A 22,354-nucleotide genomic window follows, 5' to 3' on the forward strand; every position below is an offset into this window, starting at 1 on the left:
TACTCTGAGACGTTTAACCGAGCGCACGTTATGTTGTTGGTTACAAAGACACGGAGGAGTGATGGAGCTGGATATTTGCAAACTGTATAAATTAGAGCCTGACATTTATCAAAAAAATACCTTAGAGTTCCTTTAGGCTCATTTTCACCTTCATATTTATATTTAGTGTCTTTACTGGGACAGATTTCTCTCATACTGCCTGTGCTGCAGGACCTCTTTTCACCCTCTGCCTGAAACCAGAGCCCAGTCTGCTCTGATTGGTTAGCTGGCCGGCTCTGTTGTGATTTGTCAACGGCTTACAGATGTCCCGCCCCTTAGCCTATCAGGTACAATGTGTTGGAGCTCGTTTCAGGCAGGGGGAACACAGGGATTTTAGCCTCTGCAGACCATTTACATGCACTCAAACCTATATCACCCACTACAGGGACTCAAAAAGCCCAAAAAGCATAACAGGGCCCCTTTAATATCACAAAAATGTCATTCTTGCCCGAAGCTTTGTTTTGCTGGTGATATGATAGAAAGCTCCTTTGGCGAGTGGCTTTGGACCTTTTTAAATGTAGAAAGCATCTCTCTCTCCAGTGTATAATGTAACAAGAGATATTTAAAAACAGACAACATTAAAGGCAAGAGTTTATCTTTGGATTTTAACCAATTGACCATCTCCTCCATCTTCCAGTCAAACACCGTGTGCTGCATCACCCCGCTCTAATCTGGACCATAAATCAGGAGAGACACGTCTGCCTCTGAGTCACGGCCTCCGGTGCTGAACTGGGATAAATTACACAGCCTTGGACACGCATGCATATAATTATGAGAGATAATTCAAGATGTTCCCTCTGCAGAGACACAGCAATTGTGTTATACGAGATCACGAGCAGAAGAGGCTTCTGGTGCAGCAGTTTCTTTGCTGCTCATTTATTGCACAGTGCTTTAGGGTTATCATTAAAATATATGCGTGTTACCTCATAACTGTATCTAAAATAAACCCATGGAGGTAATGTTGGTGTGCAGGCAATGAGAGAGAAACACACTGTATTTACTTTATGCTAATTCAGCAGTATCATTTGCTGTTTGTACTGGTTCAATTTAGGTTTGATAGCACTCAACACACAAAAATATCCTTTATGTTAAATTAAATGATGTTGTTAGGCAGAATTTAGGCTTTAATAAGTCTGTACTGTGACGAGGAGCTGTGGAACCTGCAGATTTTGTCTCTGCTAAAGTGATTTTTGGGGTTTAACAGTGAAGATTAAAACCTCACGTTTCCCTAATAATTTAACTTTTTGGTCCTTTTTCAGTAGTTGAAAAATGTCCAGTTCTGTTTTTATGCTACTACTTTATTTTTTTGTACTTTTGCTTAAATGCTAAAGCAATAAAACCTGCTGTCACAGGGATTGTTCATCAATGGTGCTCTGAATTAAATATCCTTCAGGTCTGGGCACAGTGCTGTTGAGCATGCCTGGACTGCTCTGCAGGGACTCGCTGCCTGGAAGTCCTGCTGCCTAATGAACTGGATTAAGACGTCCTAATGGATCTGTTGCCTCCGGGGGGATGCATCAGTCCATCATCCCTCACCGACCACGCTCCCACAAGATCAATGACATCTGGCATCGCTTAGCAGGCCTGGGCCGTGTCGACTGGCTACAGAAAGTAAAGGGGTTTCCTTCGCACATGTCAAGATCTGGATCTGGATATCCTGGGTTTTAATGTGTCACCGAGCTGCAGGAACAGGTCTTTGAACCAGGAGACGAGTGGGCATTTCACCACTTCCTGTTCCCTCGTCTGGAAGTCAATGGTTTCCTGAACCCTTGTCTCGGGTTGCTGTGACATTTCCACAGTGGCAGTGTGGAGGAGGATGCAACAGGGTGCAGACGGGTAATGGGCCGTTTTATCCCCACTGCTCTGTTGCTATGACGATTTCCAGCAAATGCTTTTTGTCCTTCTCGGCTAATCAGCGGGAAGCAGAGCACCGTCCTTTGTGTGTGTGTGTGTGTGTGTGTGTGTGTGTGTGTGTGTGTGTGTGTGTGTGTGTGTGTGTGTGTGTGTGTGTGTGTGTAAGGGATGGTTTATTGGTAATATTTGACAGTGTCTTTGCACACAATAATCTCGTTTTATTTTGGGTTGTCAGCGTTAAAGGGGGGGTTGTCCTTTTCCTGTGGTGTGTTACATAGGTTTTAGTGCATGTAAATGGTCTACAATGGCTAAAATCCCTGTGCTCCCTCCAGAGAGAGTTTCTCTTTATCTCAGAATTTAACTTTTTTTTTAGATTTTAACTTTTCTTCCAAAATTTATCTTTTTTTTGCAAAACTTTACTTTTTTTCTCACAATTTTGACTTTTTTATAACTAGATTTTTTTCCAGAATGTAGATTTGGCTCTGGTTTCAGACAGAGGGTGAAAAGAGGTGCTGCAGCACAGGCAGTATGAACGCATTATTCCTCCTGGCTACACCCACTGTCCACGTTTCTGAGGGCATGAAAACCTCCCCAGGTGGATCTCACAGAGGAAACAATGGCTGCAGCTTCTCATTGTTCCTTATTTTTTGGAACAATGAGGAGCCTGTCCTGCAACAGATTGGCAGCTCAGACTCTATCAGGTCTCACAGCCGCTCTGATTGCCTCTCTTTGATCTCGCCAGGACAGTTCACAATATCAACTAAAACTGAAAAACAAACCTATGGCAAATGTTTACACTAACTCATACGTTTGCCATCTAAGAGTCCAAGCTTTTACATTTCACATTTATTTTGATTGTAGTGAGTTGAAATCTAGTTTTTATTTCTCCATACCTGCAGTTTAAATCTTTTCAAATCGTGTAGGAAAATAGAGGACCCCCACTGACCCTCAGCCACATCACAGACTCTATGCATCACATTAATGCACACAATGTTTACAGCATCTTGTTTTCATCATAACACTGTCAGTACTGCTCATTGCACATTTTAATTGCTGTTAATGTTATTATAGCTATCTTATACTATCACAGTCCCAAGACAAATTCTTCATACGTGTTAACCTAATTCGCAGAAAAACGGTTTCTGATTCAGATTTCTAAAGAAGTGAGCCCAGCAGAGCCCAGAGAAACTCGCAGCAGCTGAACAACAATCCAAACAAAAGCTGTCAACACTTTTCTTTTTCTCTATCAAAGCGAAACGAGGTCACCTGAAGGCGTCACAACACAGACGGAGAGACGGAGAGACGAGCGGCTGAAAATAAACCTCCCAGCTGACGACACCGTTCTCTCTCAGTTTGTTTTTCTCTGTCGGCATCAGATTACATTTTCACAGGACACCAAGCACACAGGAAACGACCCAGCTAATGAATGCAGGACAAACACACTCAGCCTAAAATACACACACCAGGAAGCAGGTCAGAAACCACCTGCTTCAGCCAACAGACCCTCACATGCTCAATGAGATTACACAGCTGGCTGTCTCCTGCAGGAATTGAAGTCTTCTCTGCACCGTGCACCAATCAAATACAGAAGATATAGAGTACGCTGGGAAATAACCCATTTATCAAACGTCTCACCCACGGAGTGAAAGATTTCTAGTATTTTAAAATACATGCAGATTATTTTCTGGGGCTTTTTTTGATTCTGGGTTGATTCTCAGCAGGGGTTTCATTTCTCTCGATGCCAGAGAGGACACAAGGAGAAGAGGGGAGCAGACAGAGAGAGAGGCTTCATTTCCATATATGACGTTGTTTTAGGGTGTACTAGGAGTGGGCGATATGAGGTAAAATTCATATCACGATATTTTTCACTGTCCAGACGATATCGATATTATATCACGATATATGAGGGGGAAAAATCTGAATCACATTTGAATAGCCCTTCTTAGTTACATGACATTAGTTCAAAATATGTATTTAACATCATAAATCAACTTGGCTTACTTCGCCGTAAACTCTCTCCCCACATTCCAAGTACAGTTGAGGCAGGCATTTCTGGCTGAAGTACTTGCGGCTCGGGGTCTCGTACCTTGGGTCCAGAGTTTGAAGTAACTTTTTGAAACCCACTTTCTCCACAGTTTGGATGGGTGTCCCATGTCCTTCGCAATGTGATGGGTTATAGCCTCCGTGATGTCTCTCCATTTCTTGCTTGTCCGCTCATAGCGAGTACCGGCAGCGAATGATGTTTGTAGTGATTGCTGAAGCGATTGAGTGGAAGTCTGGCTTGTCTTTGGTCGAGCTCCTGGGCTGATTGCTTCTCGCATTTTGATGCAATCTGCATATTCTCGTACATGCATCGTTTTAAGGTGATTTAATAAATTGGTGGTGTTTCCAGCTTTCCCTAAAACAGCACGGCGACACAATTTACATAAGATATGTTTTTGTTCGAGGTCGGAGATCTTAAAACCGAACCAGTTCCACACGACAGAGGTGCCCCCTGTCTTTTTCACCAATTTGTCATCCTGCACCTGGGTGATCTTTTCTGCCTGTTGACTCATCTTTAATTTTCAATGTCTTCGTCTTCTTCGTCTTCTTCTTCTTCTTCTTCTTGTTTTGGATCCACTATTGCTAGCACTACTTCCGCGCAGCAAAAAATGCTTGCAACGTCCGCTCATAAAAATAGGTCTACACCGTAAATCCTCAAATTGTGGCCGAGTGCTTCTATTTACCTAGGCTGCACATCGCACTGGCCTTTATTTGGGGCAGGCTTGTATATGGACCAGGCCTTCATTTCTTGCTTACCTTCTGTTGTATTGTATTACTTAAATCAAATAATGGGCATAATTACAGTAGGCTAATATCATTCACTGCATATGCATTTAGCGTTGTGCGTTCTAAACACGCTATTATGCTTATGGCGGACTAAAAAAATTCCGTTTCACATCTACATTCATGATTCTACTAGACATCGTGATGTCCTAAAATAATGTCATGATTTTGATCGTTTAAAGTTGCTTTCGCGTTGCCTGTGGAGTCTGGGTTGTTCACACGTCTTGCATGCCTATAAGGAGCTCCTGGAGCGTTTTTGTATGGAAATTAGGTGCACGAGAACTCTGTGCAGGAACAGACAGGCTGTTTAGGAACAGACAGGCTGTTTAGGAACACCTCCAGGCATTCATTAATCCAGCGGAGATCTGTTGTTAGGTTAATCTTCCGAAGCCCGTTTGAATATACTTCAGAAGACAAAGAATGTTCGACAATGCGACCCAACATGAACGCTATATGAATTTATGAATACCGCGGTATCAACGATATCTCAAAATTCATATCATGGCGCAGCACAACACCGGTTTATACTATCATACAGGTATATCGCCCACCCCTAGGGTGTACGTAAATAACCATGCATTTGATACTACATAGGCTTGTTTGAATGTGAGATTTGACTGATTTCACAGTGATTCTGCTTGTTTTAGATCCTTACATTGTAGCTGGAGACCACACGCATTAGCCTTTAAAACAGAGGCTCAGATGCCGTGGTTTGGACTGTAACTTTGACAAAACCTGGTCACTATTTATTACCCAAATTAGGAGTCTCTTTCAAACCTGATTCACTGCAGCTTTTTACTGTTGGACAAGGGTTCATTTATTACCTGAGCATCTGAGCATTCTCCAAAAACTGAGTAATGTGCATGACACCCATTGGACTACTGCTTTCCAATTGTTATGTAATATCTCTTGTCATCTATCCTCTGACTCCTAATGTTGATTCGTTGTAATATGTTTCAGGTCTCTTCAACCCCTCAAAGTGCTTCACATACGAGTCATTCACGCAGAGCAGCACCACTTGCTCTAGGGAAGCTAACCCTCTCACACACACACACACACACACCGCTGGCCATCGGGAGCGCCTCAGGGTTGAGTATCTTACCCAAGGACACATCCACATGATGCCTGCAGGGGCACGGGTCTCCTCTATTGCATGTATTGAAATAAAGCTTTTAGGTGTGTGTGTGTGTGTGTGTGTGTGTGTGTGTGTGTGTGTGTGTGTGTGTGTGTGTGTCATCTTACCGTTGACGCAGACCTCGTACGGGGAGCACAGCTCGTTCTCAAACAGACAACCTGTTAAAGAAAAACAGGAAAAGAGTTAGCATGTTTAAACGTCACGATTTTAGACAATTACAGGAAAATACCGTCATGAAATAAGTAACATATAAACAGTAGCAGTGGAGAGTTAGCCTGAGCGTTAGCATCGTAGCTGTAAATGGATCCAGGTGTGTTGAAGATGACCATCAGTTCTAGCAAAGCAAGAGTGAAACCAAGCATCCTGCAGGAAAGGGTCCGTGAGAGGTGAGCGACGACACCTATCAAGAGTGTTCCTGAAGCAGCTTTCATACAGCTGCCTGATGTCTTGCTCAAAAAAATACAGGAAACAGCAGCATCTATCGAGGCTCGATCCAGACGAAACAGAACAGAGAGCAAAACCAGGACTTAAATACAAGCTGAACTAACGAGGGGAAGGGGTGCAGGTGTGCAGGAGGACAGGTGACACTAGTGAGGCAATCACACACGAGGGAAAACACAGGAAGTAAAGATACAGATGGAGAAACCTTCAGAATAAAACAGGAAGCTCACAAATGGAGATCTTTTTCAATCTTTTTGACGTTGCTTTTAATTTGAAAACTAGTTCCGAATTCCAGCACAAAAAAATATGTGGATTCAACTCTTTGACACAGTGTTAGCTCTCCTATTTTATGACTATGTAGAGCTGTTTTCCTCCAGCAGTGGACAGTAACGCTTGCATTCATGCAGAGTTAACACCGGGTTCAGGGGGAAGCTCCGTCAGTTCTCCCAGAGCAGTCAGGTATACTTTATCCTGTTCCGTTTACAGGAGGTCTGGCAGCTTCACACACACATCTCTACACACAGTTAAAGGACGTCTCTGAGCCTGCTGTAGCGCCTGCAGCTTTAGGGAATGGAGATCCTTTTTGCCGGTATTTATAGCATATAGATATAGTGGTGAAAGCCATTAAATGTACTTTCCTGCACACTATAAAAGCTCCGTTGGTAAAAAGTGATGCTGTTTGATCGAGGCAGCAGATAAAGGACTCTGGGTTTGAGTTTAACTGAATACAGGTCTTAATCTCATACAGTTAGTGCAGCTATTCCCACATACCTCTACTCCGACATTCATGTCTAATTGTCGGAGTAGCGGCACCTTACTTTTTTTTTTGGGGTCTGCATAGCTCCACTTAAGTGAAAGCATTCGGAGCGGTAGTTGACACTGTCAGACACGCAGGCCCCCCCCCTCATGGACGCTTCTGATAGCCCTCCCGAATCCACTGCCACTGCTCCTCGGAATCTCTCCATCATCATCCCATCAGCTCCGGTCTACACCTCTGCAGAATTGGGAGCAGCCTCGATGGCTTGCATAGCTTTAACTGTCTTTGAGCGACTCCCTTGCAGATCGGATGCAGGGGGCGATCGGACAACAACGAAATATGTTTAAAAAGTACATGTTAAAAAGACACACAAACAAAAATGAAAGAAAGACGATGCCCCGACGCGCCTGGGTAGACTGTCTGAATGGTGGTACTAAAATTGTTTCATAATAGGGGCATGTCGGAATAGGGGTAAGTCGAAATAGAGGCATGTCGGAATAGGGGTATGTCGGAATAGGGGTATGTCGGAATAGAGGCATGTCGGAATAGGGGTATGTCGGAATAGAGGCATGTCGGAATAGGGGTATGTCGGAATAGAGGCATGTCGGAATAGGGGCATGTCGGAATAGGGGCATGTCGGAATAGAGGCATGTCGGAATAGAGGCATGTCGGAATAGAGGCATGTCGGAATAAGGGCATGTCGGAATAGAGGCATAGAGGCATGTCGGAATAGAGGCATGTCGGAATAGAGGCATGTCGGAATAGGGGTATGTCGGAATAGAGGCATGTCGGAATAGAGGCATGTCGGAATAGGGGTATGTCGGAATAGGGGTATGTCGGAATAGGGGCATGTCGGAATAGAGGCATGTCGGAATAAGGGCATGTCGGAATAGGGGTATGTCGGAATAGGGGCATGTCGGAATAGAGGCATGTCGGAATAAGGGCATGTCGGAATAGAGGCATGTCGGAATAGGGGTATGTCGGAATAAGGGCATGTCGGAATAGACAGCTTACGGAGAATAAATAGGGGATGGATGTCCGGTGGGTGTGCCGGGGGACGAGTGGCAGGCAGCAGGCTGACACTGAGACTGAGATTTCTGATCCTTTCTTTTACTGTCCTTTTTTCTGGAGAGGAAGTAAAGAACCGGAGCTCTGGATTTATTTGTTGTTGGAGGTGCGATATATGACTCAGCAGCTTTAAGACGTGAAGACACTATTATGTTCCTGTTGCTTTTTCTGATATTTCTGGCCTTTATAAACACACACACACACACACACACACACAAACACACACACGGGAAATGCTCCGGCAAGCACCGGCTGAAACCAGCAATGTCAGTGTATGATGTAACCATGGCAACACTTGCTTGTCGCTTGAGTGTCTCTTTGCCTTCGAGGGATCAGACAGTGGCAGCGATTACTCTCTCTCTCTCTCTCTCTCTCTCTCTCTCTCTCTCTCTCTCTCTCTCTCTCTCTCTCTCTCTCTCACACACACACAGCTACATCATGGAAGCCTTTTGTTGCTGAAATTGTAATTCAAGAGTCCTGCAGGTGATGACTTTTCTCTTACAAACCGAAGCCTTTAGGAGCATATCACGGCCACTGTATTCAGGAGGTTTTCTAGAAAGAAAAAATAAGCATGAGGCGCCAACGTCACTTCCGGTCTAAATTAAGCCCCGCCCACTTTCGGTGTAAATCCTGCGTTAGATCGAAGCGGAAAATAATAGTGTCTTCATGTCTTAAAGCCGGTTTCTTTACTTCCTCTCCAGAAAAAAGGAGAGTAAAAGAAAGGATCAGAAATCTCAGTTTCAGTGTCAGCCTGCTGCCTGCCACTCGTCCCCCGCAGACCCACCGGACATCCATCCCCTAATTATTCTCCATAAGCTGTCTCTGCCCTCTGACCAGACATCTGACCCCATCTCCATATCTCTGGACTCATTAAACCCTTTCTGACCAACAGAGAGGACACCCGAAATGCTGGTATTGCTAACTACACTACTCAGACTGTAGCACTCACTTGACTCTCTTGGTTAACTCGAGATATGAAGTTATTTTAAAGGTTTATATTCTGATATTTTAATGTGCCAACAAGGGTTATATTGCAACAACTCAAACATATGTTTTTGCATAAATCCCCCAAAACCCCACCTGAACAGCAGCTACATCTCCAAAACCTCATTTCGTTTTACCCAGAATGCACCGGGTCTCTAACGAAGACAGATCAGAGTGAAGTCGTTGGCTTTCTGCTCGTGTCGTGTTTTTCTGGGGTTTCATTTTGTTCCTTTGTCGGTGTAATTAAAGGCAGGATCCCCCGGGGCTGTGTTTGTTTGCCGTTATTACGCCAGTTTCAGGCAGTCTTGTTAAAAGCAGGGACATGAGAGAGACGGAAAAGCTGTTTACAGAGAGTCAGAGCTTCATTACAGCAGCTTCGGGGCTTTCACGCAGAGTTGAGGCCAATTTCTGCAAAACAGCACAATAACAACATACATATAAACGCCATAAACAATCAGAGAGGCTTAGAACTAAAAAGGGAATCATAGCAATTGCTTTTGCACAAAATGCTTTATGCAAAACAGGTTTTCCAGACAATCAAAACATAATAATTTATAGCACAGGAAAACAAATGACATCCAAAAAGTCAAGCGATTAAGTCATGTTATTTATATCTAAATTAATTTACCATATTATTTGTTTAAATTAAGATCAAATAATATATATTTTTATTAACATACTATAAATAAAATATTACTTAAAATTGTAATAGTGAAGCAATCAGAGAATTTAGACAAATTAAATTGGATTGATTTTATTTGTAATATTATATATTATTTATTTGTAAAGCAGCAATCATTTGCATGTTTAAGTAATCATTTTTACATCTATCAAAATAAAATTCATATTTTTTCTGTAATGCTATTTTTTTAGCAAACCACAAAATAAATATATAAAAAATAAAAAAAATTTTTACTAATGAAGCCATCAGAGCAGGCTGTTTTTATTATTATGTACATTTTATTCATATTATTACATATTATTTAAACTGTCATGCAGCAATCATTTTGCTATATAATCCATGAGAGGTTGAACATGAGCATACGACAAAATAGAAATTCAAATAATACTAGAAACTACACAGCAACCAGATTTGATTATGTCTGAATGTTACAAAACTTGAACATGATGCATTAACTCATAAACAACACATTTTATTAAAGTAAAAGGGGCCCAAGTGGAGCCAACGTTCCTTAAAATAACTTCACTGTGATCCAAAATGATTAAGAAATGTGTATAAAGAGGATTTAATTCAAAGTGAGAGGTAAGTAAAGAGGTGTGAACTTCCAGATAAGAGCTCTCTCCAGACAGTAAATAGTGGACGATATGGAAGATGCCTCCCTGTGCTACTTCTGGACTTTTGCTGCCACCCTGAGTTTTATTTTCCTCTAAGCCCTCCTCGCTCCACGGCAGCAGAGTGTGAAATAGGTTGCAGTGTTTGCACCGGGGAGCAACAGAGAGCCGGTGAAGCAGGAGGAACAGAATTTCAATCAGCTTCACCGTGTGAGCGGAAAGTGGCGTCCGGGCAGGGGCCTTTAATGCCTCCTGGCAGGGCTATTACAAGTCGGGCTGACAATAAGGGCACTACATTTCCCAGGATGCCATCTGTCCCTTTGCATCAGACACCTGTTGTTCCCTGAGGGAAAGGCCAAATGCTCCAGCTTGGTTCACCTTGACATATAAAGCCAAACATTTAATTGAAGAAATAAACTTTTGAGGAGGAGATTTGACTCAAATGACAAATAAGCCATTCTCTACTGCTGTTATGGTCTGTAGAAAATTAAAATGCAGTTTATTTTCATTAAAAAGCTTGAAAAAGTGCACTTCAAAAATAAAACCTGTAAAAAGCATAGTGTTTTTTTTCTGATTCATCTAAATTAGCATGTTTGGTAACGCTGGTCTTTTTACATCATGTATTTCATAATGATGTTGATTAATTTGCACTGTCACTATCAAATACAAATACGTAAATACGTTTAAAAATGTCAACCATCCACATGCTGAAGGTTTTTGCACCAATTATCAGAGAAATCTCAGAGAAAATGCCTTAAAACGATTTAATCACGACATAAACGAGGCGAGGGCTTTTCATCTGTATTAAGTGAGTAGTTTATATATAATCTTAAATATACAGCAAACATCTTTCCTGTATATAAACCTGAAATCTCTTTCCTGTAACTCTTCAGTTCTAAATTGGATTCAAACTGGTCTAATCAAAAGGCTACTTCATCAACAGTAGCTAGCTAAATGTAGCTCTGTGATATATTCCTAAAGTGTTATTTACTCTTAATTTGTGCTAAAACACTTGTATTTTAAGCACTATCCCTCACTTTGAAGGAGAAATGTAAGGCAAAGACATCCCATAGAATAACATGGTTAATTTACAAACTATATACCAGTCCATGGCCTTGGAAATAACACTAATGCTAAACTGTAGGCAGTGAGCTGGTTAGCCAGGCATGCTAACTTTGAAGCTAACGTTTGCTTTTGTGTTTTGCTGTTTTGTAATGGAGGATAAAACGCCACACCACTCAAACTTTACTGATGGTAGAGTGGCACTGGTAGCTGGTATAAATGTGATTTTTATGCTTATATTATGTGTGTATTTTAATATTTTAGCTAATTATGTTCATGTAACTATTTAGCATCTAGCTAGATATTAGCTGAATAAGGATTTAGTGTTATTTACTCTTAACTTGTGCTTAAACGCTTTTGTTCTGAGCAATATCTCTCACTTTGAAGGAGAAAAGTAGGGCAAACAAGTGTGTAACCTTTCCTATACTAAACAAAAACCACAACTGATTCTTAAAACTGATGCTAAACTGTAGGCAGTGAGCTAGTTAGCCAGGCATGCTAACTTTAAAGCTAACCGTTCTTTCATTTCTTAACGTTTTGTCTTGGATTTTGGAATGAAGAACAAGATGCCTTATCCATCCAATCATTATTGATGATACTGTGGTATTGATTACTGGTATAACTGTGTTTTTTTATGCATATATTATGTGTTTATTTGAATTTCACTAGCCTAAATACTGCACTTTGTTTGATTGACTACAATGTGGGAGTTTAGCCAAACAAGTCAATCAGGTTTTATAGTATTCTATAGATATTTAGATTAGTTGTTGTTTGTCTCTTGGCCTCTTCCTCTCTGTTAATCTTATATATTGTCAACATGTCTCATTTAAAACAAATGACTTTCATCCTTTTCCCTTCAGCATTCAGCCTTCACCTTCTCCAGCACACAATGTTATCTCTGTTCTGTTGACATCTCTGGATAACAGGTCGGGGTCGCAGACTGAAGGGAAAAAGGCCTTTTTTAAAAAGCATTCCCTTCCTTTGCTGTGTTATTTTTATCCCTTCTGAAGGCTGACTCACTCTCAGGTTCTCCCCATGGCTGATCAGAAAAGGGGCTTTCCTAATTGTGTATATGTGAAGTATTTTCTGAAGCGATGTCCCCTTGTTTTTTGACAGCAATCCAATTAGTTTGCGCTCGGAGAAACGATCAGACACCTGACGCCAAAGGAAGGATTTGGAAAAGCAAAGTCGCTGTTTGATCATTTCTATTTCGTCGGGGTGGAAATCCATTTCTCAATTAAAAAGGTGCATGCGGGGAAGAGCTTCAATTGGTCTCTCTGTCTCCTGCAGCGACAACAACAACCTCCTCCTTCATCCCTTTATGTCCTTCCTCTCATTCCTTTCTTCCAATGATTGTTCAAAACCACGGCATTGATCCATACATCAGGTGGACGGAGGCCGTTTTGTTTTCAGTGCTCTCTTTTACTGTAGCGTCGGCATGTGTCGACCATCCGAGCTACAGTTTTAGTGAGCTACGATAAATCTCTTGTAGTTCTGTGTGTAATCTCATGTTGTGGGTGTTAATTGGGCAAATATATTGGCATTACTCCGTATTAACCTAAAAAAGACACTTTAGTTTGGGAGAAAAATATTAGCAATCACCCTTCAATGCACAGGAAAACTGGAACTTGACCAGCTGCAACATGTAATTGATGTCCATATGTATGCATTAACGATCAATTAAATAATACATCACGTCTGAAATTGACCACAGAAGGATTATTTCTACATTTGGGATGCGAAGAATTGCTTGTAGCATATTTTTTCTACACTAGAGCTGCGTCGTTTTAATTTTTTCATGCTGATTTATTTATTGTTGATGCTTGTGTGCACTTTTCTGATCAATTCACAATTTCAAATGGTGCTTTTGCATGTTTCCTTAAGAACAAACTCATATTTAAGGGATCTGCCAATGCAATAATATAATCGATGAGTCGGCAAAATCGTAAATGTACTTCTCGCGCTTCTATCTTGTCCGATCTTCAACACAGATGCACAAATCCACACAGCATCAGGAGGCTCGGCATGAAGAACAATAAACCCTGCAGCCGGACTCACAACAGATGTGGTTCCACCTGTATGCTGAGGATAAGCCCGAACAGGAGGAGATATCAATCAGTACCAGACTCAGCAGCTCTGAGACACATTGATCTAAATCAGTCGATTCATGGATTCATGTCACGTCAATGCAGACAAATTATCAATAAAGCAAACGCCCAATCAATGCAACAGCAGTTCAGTTACAGCTGAGCTTGTCCACCGGAGGGTTTCTTTAGATCTTTGATTTCCTGTGTGCACATGCACCTCAGCTCCCGACCAATCAGCTGGTGTAAAATGTTAATGAGCGTTTCCACGGCTACGGTCACACACAGCGGTGACCTTCTCCCCGCACCGGGTTAATGATTAAGAGACCTGAGCAATCAGCGGTTCAAAATCCCAGGAGAGGAAACCTGTCCCTCAGAGGAGGCTTCGGGACAAAACGTACAATAAACATAAATCAGTGTTTGGTGATGGGAACGGACCGGGAGACAAGAGACCTGTAACTGGAGGTCATTCATCACCAACCAACCAAGTTTATTTGTCTAATTTATAGTCAGAATATGTCTCTACACTTGATATAAGACCTGATAACGTAAGAAGTAACAATGCAGTGAGATATAGGGTCTTGTTTTTAGACAACGCATCCTATTTTGAGTCGTCAGATGAAACTGTTGAGCATTTCTGGCTTATTTTCTAACACGTAATGTCCTGATTCAAATATAGTCAAAAAAAGTTTCCTCTGCTAATTACAACATCTGACTCATCTAATTATCCCCTCTTATTTCAAGACATCTTGCTAAGCAAATGTTTTCTTGTTCTATTGGCTGATTTGTTTACTCATGTTTTTATTGTTTGTTTACTTGTTTTTGGAGCCGCATTTATTCCAGTCAGGGAGCAGAGAAAAACAATCGTTTTTGCATTTGTTTGATGTCCTATCTGTTTGTTTGTTGGTTTGTTTGTTGTTGTTTATATTTGTATTGATGTACAGCACTTTTGTCCACTAGTGTGTGAAGACAGTGGAAATTGAAGGATCAAATACAGTAGGTAACATATTGTGCTTGTTTAGTGATATTAAACCAGGTATAAATTCACATTGCTGTTTATTTGGCCGCTGACAACCACAACAACCACAACAACAACAACAACAACAACAACAACAACAATATACTCAAATATATGTATACTTAAATCACAAATCACTTTAAAGATGGAGCATCTCTGCTGGTGCCTGCTCAGCTCAGAGTCTGCCATACTCTCTGCATGCTGGTTATGTAATGTGAACGAATACACACACACACACACACACACACACACACACACACACACCTCCCTCTCAACCCCAGCTTCTTCTTCTTCCTCCTCTCTTCTGCAACAGTCATCTCACAGACAGCATCTTAGATCAGCGGGGAATATTGCCTTTCAGCTTTTTATAAACTCAGTGCATAGAGAAAATAATGTCCCCAGCCTACACACACACACACACACACACACACACACACACACACACACACACACACTAACACACACACACACACACACACACACACACACACACACTCCTCCATATTTCCGATCAATAACTGCCTCAGAGCTGGATATTGGAGAGTGTGTGTAAGAACCTTTTTCACTGTTTTGCATGAATGTCATCACTCACTGATGTTTCCTGTTGTTGTTTACAAGCCACTGTAGTGTACACAGACCAACGCTGCCTGTAAGAATTTGATTAAATATGTTGTATTTTTGTTTTGCTTTTTTATAAATTGACTCCCAATAATTTATATTTTCTACTATTTATCTATTTATTAGATATTAAAGTACTAATAACGTATTTAATTTAATTAGTATATTTATGATTCCTTTCTGTTTTGTATTTAGAACATTTGTAAATAATTTAACATATTGTTTATTTGTATATTATTTACATTTAGAAAAAATATTTATTTACTTGTATTATTTTTTTACCTATAACATTAATTATATTTTTGGATTATTCCATATTTTCTGGTAATGTGTTATTTAATTTAAAAAATAAATACATTGTTTTTATTTTATTTTACAGACAGTTTATATATATATATTTTAATATTTAATGTTATTTTTCGATCTGAATATTTATGAATATATTAAATGTATTTTATGAATTTGTATATCTTGTTTATTTTATTTATTAAAATCTTTATTTTCAATATATTTAAAAGGTTATTTATATCCTATATTTTTATTTTGTATGAATATATTTTATTTAAAGACATAAAAGATCATTTTAAACATATTTTTCCATTTCAATTCCTATATTTTTATACATCAAAAATTGTAGCTTTTATTTGGTATTTATTAATTATTATTCTATTATTTTGTTCTGATAGTAAAAACTGAAACATTCAAACCCTCTTTAAAATATAGTAAATCCACATTTTCCTCTCAGCTCCTTCCTGCAGACAGCAGATGTGTGTATACCCCTTTATACCTCCTGTTTTATTTCCTGATATTCCTGACTGAGGGTTTGTTTGCAGACTTATCCCTGCAGAAATCCCAGGATCACCGTGTTGGTTTTTCCAGGTGAAGCTGCAAATATTGACAGAGCAGAAACAGAAATGGTCTCCTCTTGTGTTTCTGCTGTAATGGCTGTGAGTGAGGGGATCCAAACACTACAGATGCAGCTAATTCAAATAATAACTCTCCTTTAATCCACTCACCGATCCTCCTGTCAGCAGCCGTGGAGAAGCAGCTCAAGGAAACGAGGAAGACGAGGAGGCGGAGGAAGGAAAAAGGCTCCATGTCTCCTCTTGGGTTTTATTCTCTCAAGGTGTTAAAAGGCCATTTTCTTTCCTCCACCGAGGTTTCGTTGGTTTTCCTGCCGGCTTAGAGCGTCTGCTCGGCGGATAGAGGAGCAGAGGAGAGCCGGGGATGGATGGATGTCGGAGGAGAGGAGAGCAGGGCGTTTCTGCGATTAGACCCAACTGCATCAAGGCAGGTGTGTTTAGAGAAAGTACTTCCGGTGAGGCCTTTCAAAATAAATGTCTAGTAAAGGGATTTCAAAATAAAGGTCCAGCAAACCTAAAGTAAACTGCGTTTTTAGGAAAACTGCACATTTTAATGAAATATAAGATGCAAATTCCAAATATTTAATTAGATTAAATGAAATATAATTAATGACTTGCGAGGATAAGCCAATGAAATAAAGACAGAACATTATAACAGTCAAACACTTATTCTGATTTGACATTTTTTAGATTATGTCCGTTAATCAAACACATTACCAAAAAACACATTTCAGGTAATGCTACCACTTAAATGAAATATGTTTAATATATAGAAGTTATATTTATATATGTGTTAATGACATTCCATTTATTGACTTATTAATATTATTTATCTTACATATTTTGAAGAGTACAACATTTCTAATATTAGGAGATATCAATTAATTCAAATTACCTCCATTTTTAAATCCATTATTTGTAATTATTACAAGAAGCAAAAAACGTCAAAAAAAATACAAATGAAACAAACTGTTTTTTAAGACCTCATTTCAAATTTTAAGAGACATCCATTTATTCCAATTTTCTGAATTTTAACGCCATTATTTGGAGATTTTTTGAAATTATTTGATCTTTTTTAGAAGTTAAAAGACTGTACGTAATATTATATTTGTATTGCACAAAGTTAATATCACAACTTGAGCAAAAGCCATTTACATGCACTAAAATCTCTGTTACACACTACAAGAGAGGAGAAACCCGGGAAAGCAATACAAATGATAAAATACTGAGACCAGAGTGCTGCACAGCTTCATGCCGCTATAGCCAGCTAAAGCTCTTTATTTGTTTTGAAAAGACATTTAGGAGACATTGTGACACATGAGCAAAAACCGTTGAAGCGTCCTCTTTGTTTTTTATACACGTGAATATTTCTTAAGGCACAAGATAAATTAAGAAGACGGAGAAAAACAAAACGGCCGTTCAGAGAAGCTCTCGCATCCAACAGAGAGAACAGTTTGACTCTTTCAAAATCAAACAGAATGAATGACAGCTACATAATAAACATTCAAACACACAACAAAGAATGGCAGAGCGTACATACATGTGTGTAAAGCGTACATACATGTGCGTAAAATACTTTCATGATGACAAAAGACTATTTGAAAATAAAAGCGATGTTATTTATTGTTTTAAATACCAAGCTTTATGTAGTTAGATATAAATCCCTTTTGAGAAAGTGCTGTGAAAGCAGAGCAGTCTCTAACATGATGTGTGGAAATAAATGTATGTACACAAAATAAAAAGTGTGAATTTCAACATTTTCAAGACTTAATAATGTGCTGAAAAAGACACGAATTATTGACACGTTAAGACTTCTGTTGATTCAAACACAAAATGTGGAAAACTCGATTATAGTGGAACTTATCGTGGTATGAACCCTGACTGACACAAACAAAAAAAGCACATTTCTTCGACTTTTCTGAATTTAGATGTAAATGCATTCAGATTTCCTGATTTTAAAGCAACTATTTGTAGTTATTTTATATTTTTAAGAAGCAAAACATTTCTATAAACAAAAAAAAGGCACATTTTTAAGACCTTATTTCTAATTTTAGGAGATCTCAATTCATTCAATTTTCTGAATTCTTAAAGTCACTTTTTGTAGATTTTTTTGTAATTATTTGTTATTTTCCAGAATGTTTTGTTGGTGTCATCTTATTCCAACTCTGTTTCATCTTTAAAGCCACTCTGTAGTTTTTTGTTACCAATTCATGTATTTTATTTACTTTCATACGGAAGTGTCATTTTTGTACTTTCTGTTCTTAAAGTCATTATTTCTGGTTTCTTTGTTTTAATTCAAATGTATTTTTCACGTTTTGAATTAGATTTTCTTTGTTGGAGATCATTTATCGTGAGTTTGTAAATGTCCCTGTTTGTTAAAACGCTTTAAAATAAGGTGCAAAAAAAAGCTTTTTACTGAGAACTTTTGTGGTTTATATTTTAGAGTAAACTGTTGAAGTGTCATTTTCTATTGTCATTTCCTTCAATTTATTATTTTTTTATAGCCACTTAAAGTAGATTTTTTTCGGAAATGAAACCTTTAAAAAAGTGTCCTAATAAGTTGAAGTCCTGGACTGTTTTGTGCAGGTGTGTTAATGTATCCGTATGAGGAAATACTGGCAGCTCAGACTCAAATAGAAACTCGTAAGCACTTCTTTATCTTTCATCACAAACACTGTCCTTAGTCACCGGGTTATTCCTGTACTTTCAAAATAAAAGATTGCAAATAAACAGAAAGCTCGAGAGTTCTTTTATTTTGGAAAACTGACAGGAAGTGACACATTAATCGAGAAGTGGTAAATATGACAAAACTATAAATGTGTAAATATTATTACGCTTGTCATTGTTGTCTTTATTCAACTGCACATACATAGTGGCTTTAGATAAATGAAGGAAATATGAGTTATCATTTTATTACATCATTTTAAATACATTTAATGTAGGAATATTTGGATAAAAATGCTTATTTATTACAAATAATTGGATAAAACTACTTTTTTTGTCTGTTAAATATAAAACCTCACAAACTTATATATTTGAAACACAATTTAATGGATTCAACAAATAAGAGATACTGATAAATCTGTCCTTTTTTACTCATAACTTAATATTTAACAGACAAAAACAGTATTTCTCATATCACTCTAAATAGGAAGGCGATTCTACTTCTGTAAAATGTGATTTATAGTATTTCAATACATGACTCTTTGATTGTGCCTTTTTTTATTATAAATACTCTTACTTTGACATAAGAACTACTCGCTAAAACTGACTTTTTTCAGAGGAAAACAGGCAGTGATTGAATTGCAACTCAGAGTGAACATGATCCCGGATGTGCAAAATATTCAGTTTTAAAAACAATAACAAAGGCCTTATTTTAGAATCACAACAGGTGTATTAACAGATAAAAAAGCAGGAGGATTAACACACGATTTATGTACTTATAGTTCTTTTTAAAGATGTTCAACACGTGTTATTAAAGTGGAATAAAAACCAGAGGAAAGCAAACGAGGGAGGAGAATTTAAAAATACGTCTCGTCTCTTTGGTGGCGTCTAGAATGTCTTTCAATTATAAAAAAATCAACTAAAGGACAAACACTCATTCGGCCTGAATCTCCTCTAAAACACGCCGCCTCTTTAGTCCAGCATCATCGTTTATATTTACAAACTTGTACATCTTTTACTGCAAAAAAATAGATTGTCTTCCTCTACAGCCGATATATATATTCTCCGTTAAATATGGAATATATTTTCCACAGCGGTACGCGATGATATATTTAATATTGTACACGTGGAATACTCCCTTTGAAGCCTGTCTCTTCTTAAAGGGGAGGTCTGCCTTGCGACTGATGTGGTTAAATGGATAAAAGCTGCTTTTTCTTTACGTGTGTACACAAAATAAACACAATAAAGACCATCTGTAGACTGTACTGTATGAGGAGGAGGAGGAGGAGGAGGGAGGATGAGGATGATGGTGATGGTTGTGTCGCTCTATAGTTGCTGATGCTTTGACTGACCATCTTCACTCAGCTCAAACCTGCAGGAGGAGAAAGAGAGGCTTTTATTTTGAAATCTGGAAATGGGGTTTCAGTCGCTCCATTTTGGAATATGTTCAAATTGATTTTTACAAACATAAGAAATTCAAGTATAAAATGTGCAATAAAAAGATCAAACAAAGAAGAAGTTAAAGAAACATGTCCAACAAATATTAAAGTAGAGTATGGTAATCATATGAATAAAACATAATTAATTAAAGTATAAAATGTGCAATAACTCTCCATATCATAGCTTTGGTATAAAGCTGGGACTAAAATATGGAATTTAAGTCATGTTTTACTTCATGATACAAAACGACTGCTGGTTACCTTAAAATGTAGGAGTGTGTGGAGTTAAAACCAACATTTGTCTTCACTTATTGAAGAATATTTGGCAAATGAATCTATTTTTGATATATCTTTTATCTCAAACATCATTTCGTACTTAAGTCACATTTTTTAAAGACTTCTTAACATCATGTATCAAATCTGAGCTGTTTGTCTTCATACTTCATTTATATCTCACAGATCATAAGTGTGGGATCGAACACTCACCATTGGGTCCAACCCTTAGACGTGTCCTCGTACGTCAGATCCACCAGAACCTGAGGAGAGAAAACAGCAGTGTATTTAAAGGCAGAACTTAAGACTCAAAGAAGATTGAAAGCTTTTTGGTAAGAGAAACAGTGTTGAGGTTGATCAACACACTGGCAGTTCCAAAATCTTAAAAATAAAGGAAGCTTTCTTGATAATTGGATTCATTTGGAGACATTTCTGCAGGGTTTCTGTGCGTACCTTTCCCAGAAGGCCTTTGTGTTTGGAGAGCAGCCCTCCACCGTTCTTCACTGCAACGTCCAGAGTCCGTCTGTGGAGCTCCACCAGGGAAACACTGAACTCGAACCTGAGGAGGAAGAGAGGACACGTCAGCCATAATCAGCCGCTGAAATACTAAGTTTAAGAGCTCAGATTTATTGATCAAAACATCGACTAAAGACAGAGTTTAAGCTTCTCCCGCTGAGGTTCAGGAAGATATGAGATATGATACATACGCAGAGGGTAAGTGCTCTTCTAAACCAAGGGTTGATTAAAGACCGTTCTGATATTAACTTTTATACAATACAAATAAAATATTATAAAGTCATTTTTCTTCTAAGAAATATCAAATAATTACAAAAAAATCTACAAATAACGACGTTCAGAAAATGTGAATAAATTGATGGATCTTCAAATTTGAGATCTAAAAAAAAGTTGCTTTTATTTAATTTATTAAATGTATTTTTCCACATTTTTTGCTTCTTAAAAATATCAAATAATTACAAATGATGGTTTTTAAAAATGGAGGAAATTGGAGTTAAATATCTGTGGTGTTATTGTAGGGTTAATTAATCGGTGTTAGCAGAGGGGCAAAAGAGAAACGTCTGAATGAATCGAAGGTAAAATAAGTGAAATTATGTCAGAATCCGATTATTTTGTTTGTAAAAAAATATTATAATTATAAGTTTTAAGAAAAATGTTTTAAAAAATGACCATATCTGAAAAGTATGAATGTAAAAATGTGGCTTAAAGCATACAAAGCCAGATTTTGACAGTGAAATGTGAGGATGAAAGGCCCAAATGCAAAGCTGACTTGTTAATAATGAGACATTTCTGGGGTTTGAAAATTGTTGGAAAGAGTTGGGATAACTCCACTAACTACTTCTAGTTGTTGGTTGACATTTTATTGTGGAAAAATAAGTTTCCAGTGAAGGTGGGACTCACGTCTGGTCGTAAACGGGGTTGAGGGATTTCTTGAAGGTGTGAGTTTTCCTCCTCCCTGACCTCCGTTTGTCGGGCAGCAGGTAGAGGCGCACGTAGGGATCCGAGCCGTGGTCCGTGAAGGCGATCAGGTTCCTGAGGAGGGAGGCAGCAGATTATAACTGAGGACTGAACACACTCTCAAGAGTCAGAAGCTCCTTGGTGTCGTTGGTCTCACCTGCAGCCGTGCACCACCACGATGAGTTTGTTCCTCTGGGAGGAGTGTCTGATGGTCAGCTGGATTTCACCCAGAGGGAAGTGACCGGGGCCCGAGCCACTGCAGAGAGAGGTGGGGGGGGGGACAAACACACACACACATGCATTTCATTTAGTATTAAGTGTGCATCAAGGCCAGATACCAATATATACAATTCAGCTGCCACAAATACTCATTAAAGCACCAAATGTGGATTAATCCGCCACATAAAGTAGTACCAAATAAACATAAATTCCTCTTTAAAATAAATCACATTTTTCTTGATTT

The 22,354-nt window shown here is 38.8% G+C and overlaps 2 protein-coding genes across 3 annotated transcripts in view; both read right to left on the reverse strand.

The window, feature by feature from the left end:
• Positions 1-16,458, reverse strand: part of LOC134865739 (receptor-type tyrosine-protein phosphatase N2-like) — a 164,723-nt gene extending 148,265 nt beyond the window's left edge. The window contains 2 exon segments of the mRNA XM_063885429.1: positions 5,962-6,012; positions 16,196-16,458. Of these exon segments, the coding sequence (XP_063741499.1) occupies positions 5,962-6,012; positions 16,196-16,277 (133 nt within the window). The 5' untranslated portion in view covers positions 16,278-16,458.
• An 820-nt stretch (positions 16,459-17,278) lies between these two features.
• Positions 17,279-22,354, reverse strand: part of esyt2a (extended synaptotagmin-like protein 2a) — a 39,916-nt gene continuing 34,840 nt past the window's right edge. For both annotated transcript variants that reach the window (XM_063885446.1, XM_063885445.1), the window contains 5 exons: positions 22,049-22,147; positions 21,835-21,966; positions 20,872-20,977; positions 20,632-20,681; positions 17,279-20,078 (listed from right to left, as the gene is read on the reverse strand). In XM_063885446.1, coding sequence (XP_063741516.1) covers positions 20,033-20,078; positions 20,632-20,681; positions 20,872-20,977; positions 21,835-21,966; positions 22,049-22,147 — 433 coding nt within the window. In that variant the 3' untranslated portion in view covers positions 17,279-20,032. The remainder of the gene's footprint in view (positions 20,079-20,631; positions 20,682-20,871; positions 20,978-21,834; positions 21,967-22,048; positions 22,148-22,354) is intronic.

This window comes from Eleginops maclovinus, chromosome 6, assembly GCF_036324505.1.
Source record: "Eleginops maclovinus isolate JMC-PN-2008 ecotype Puerto Natales chromosome 6, JC_Emac_rtc_rv5, whole genome shotgun sequence".
Taxonomy (NCBI): domain Eukaryota; kingdom Metazoa; phylum Chordata; class Actinopteri; order Perciformes; family Eleginopidae; genus Eleginops; species Eleginops maclovinus.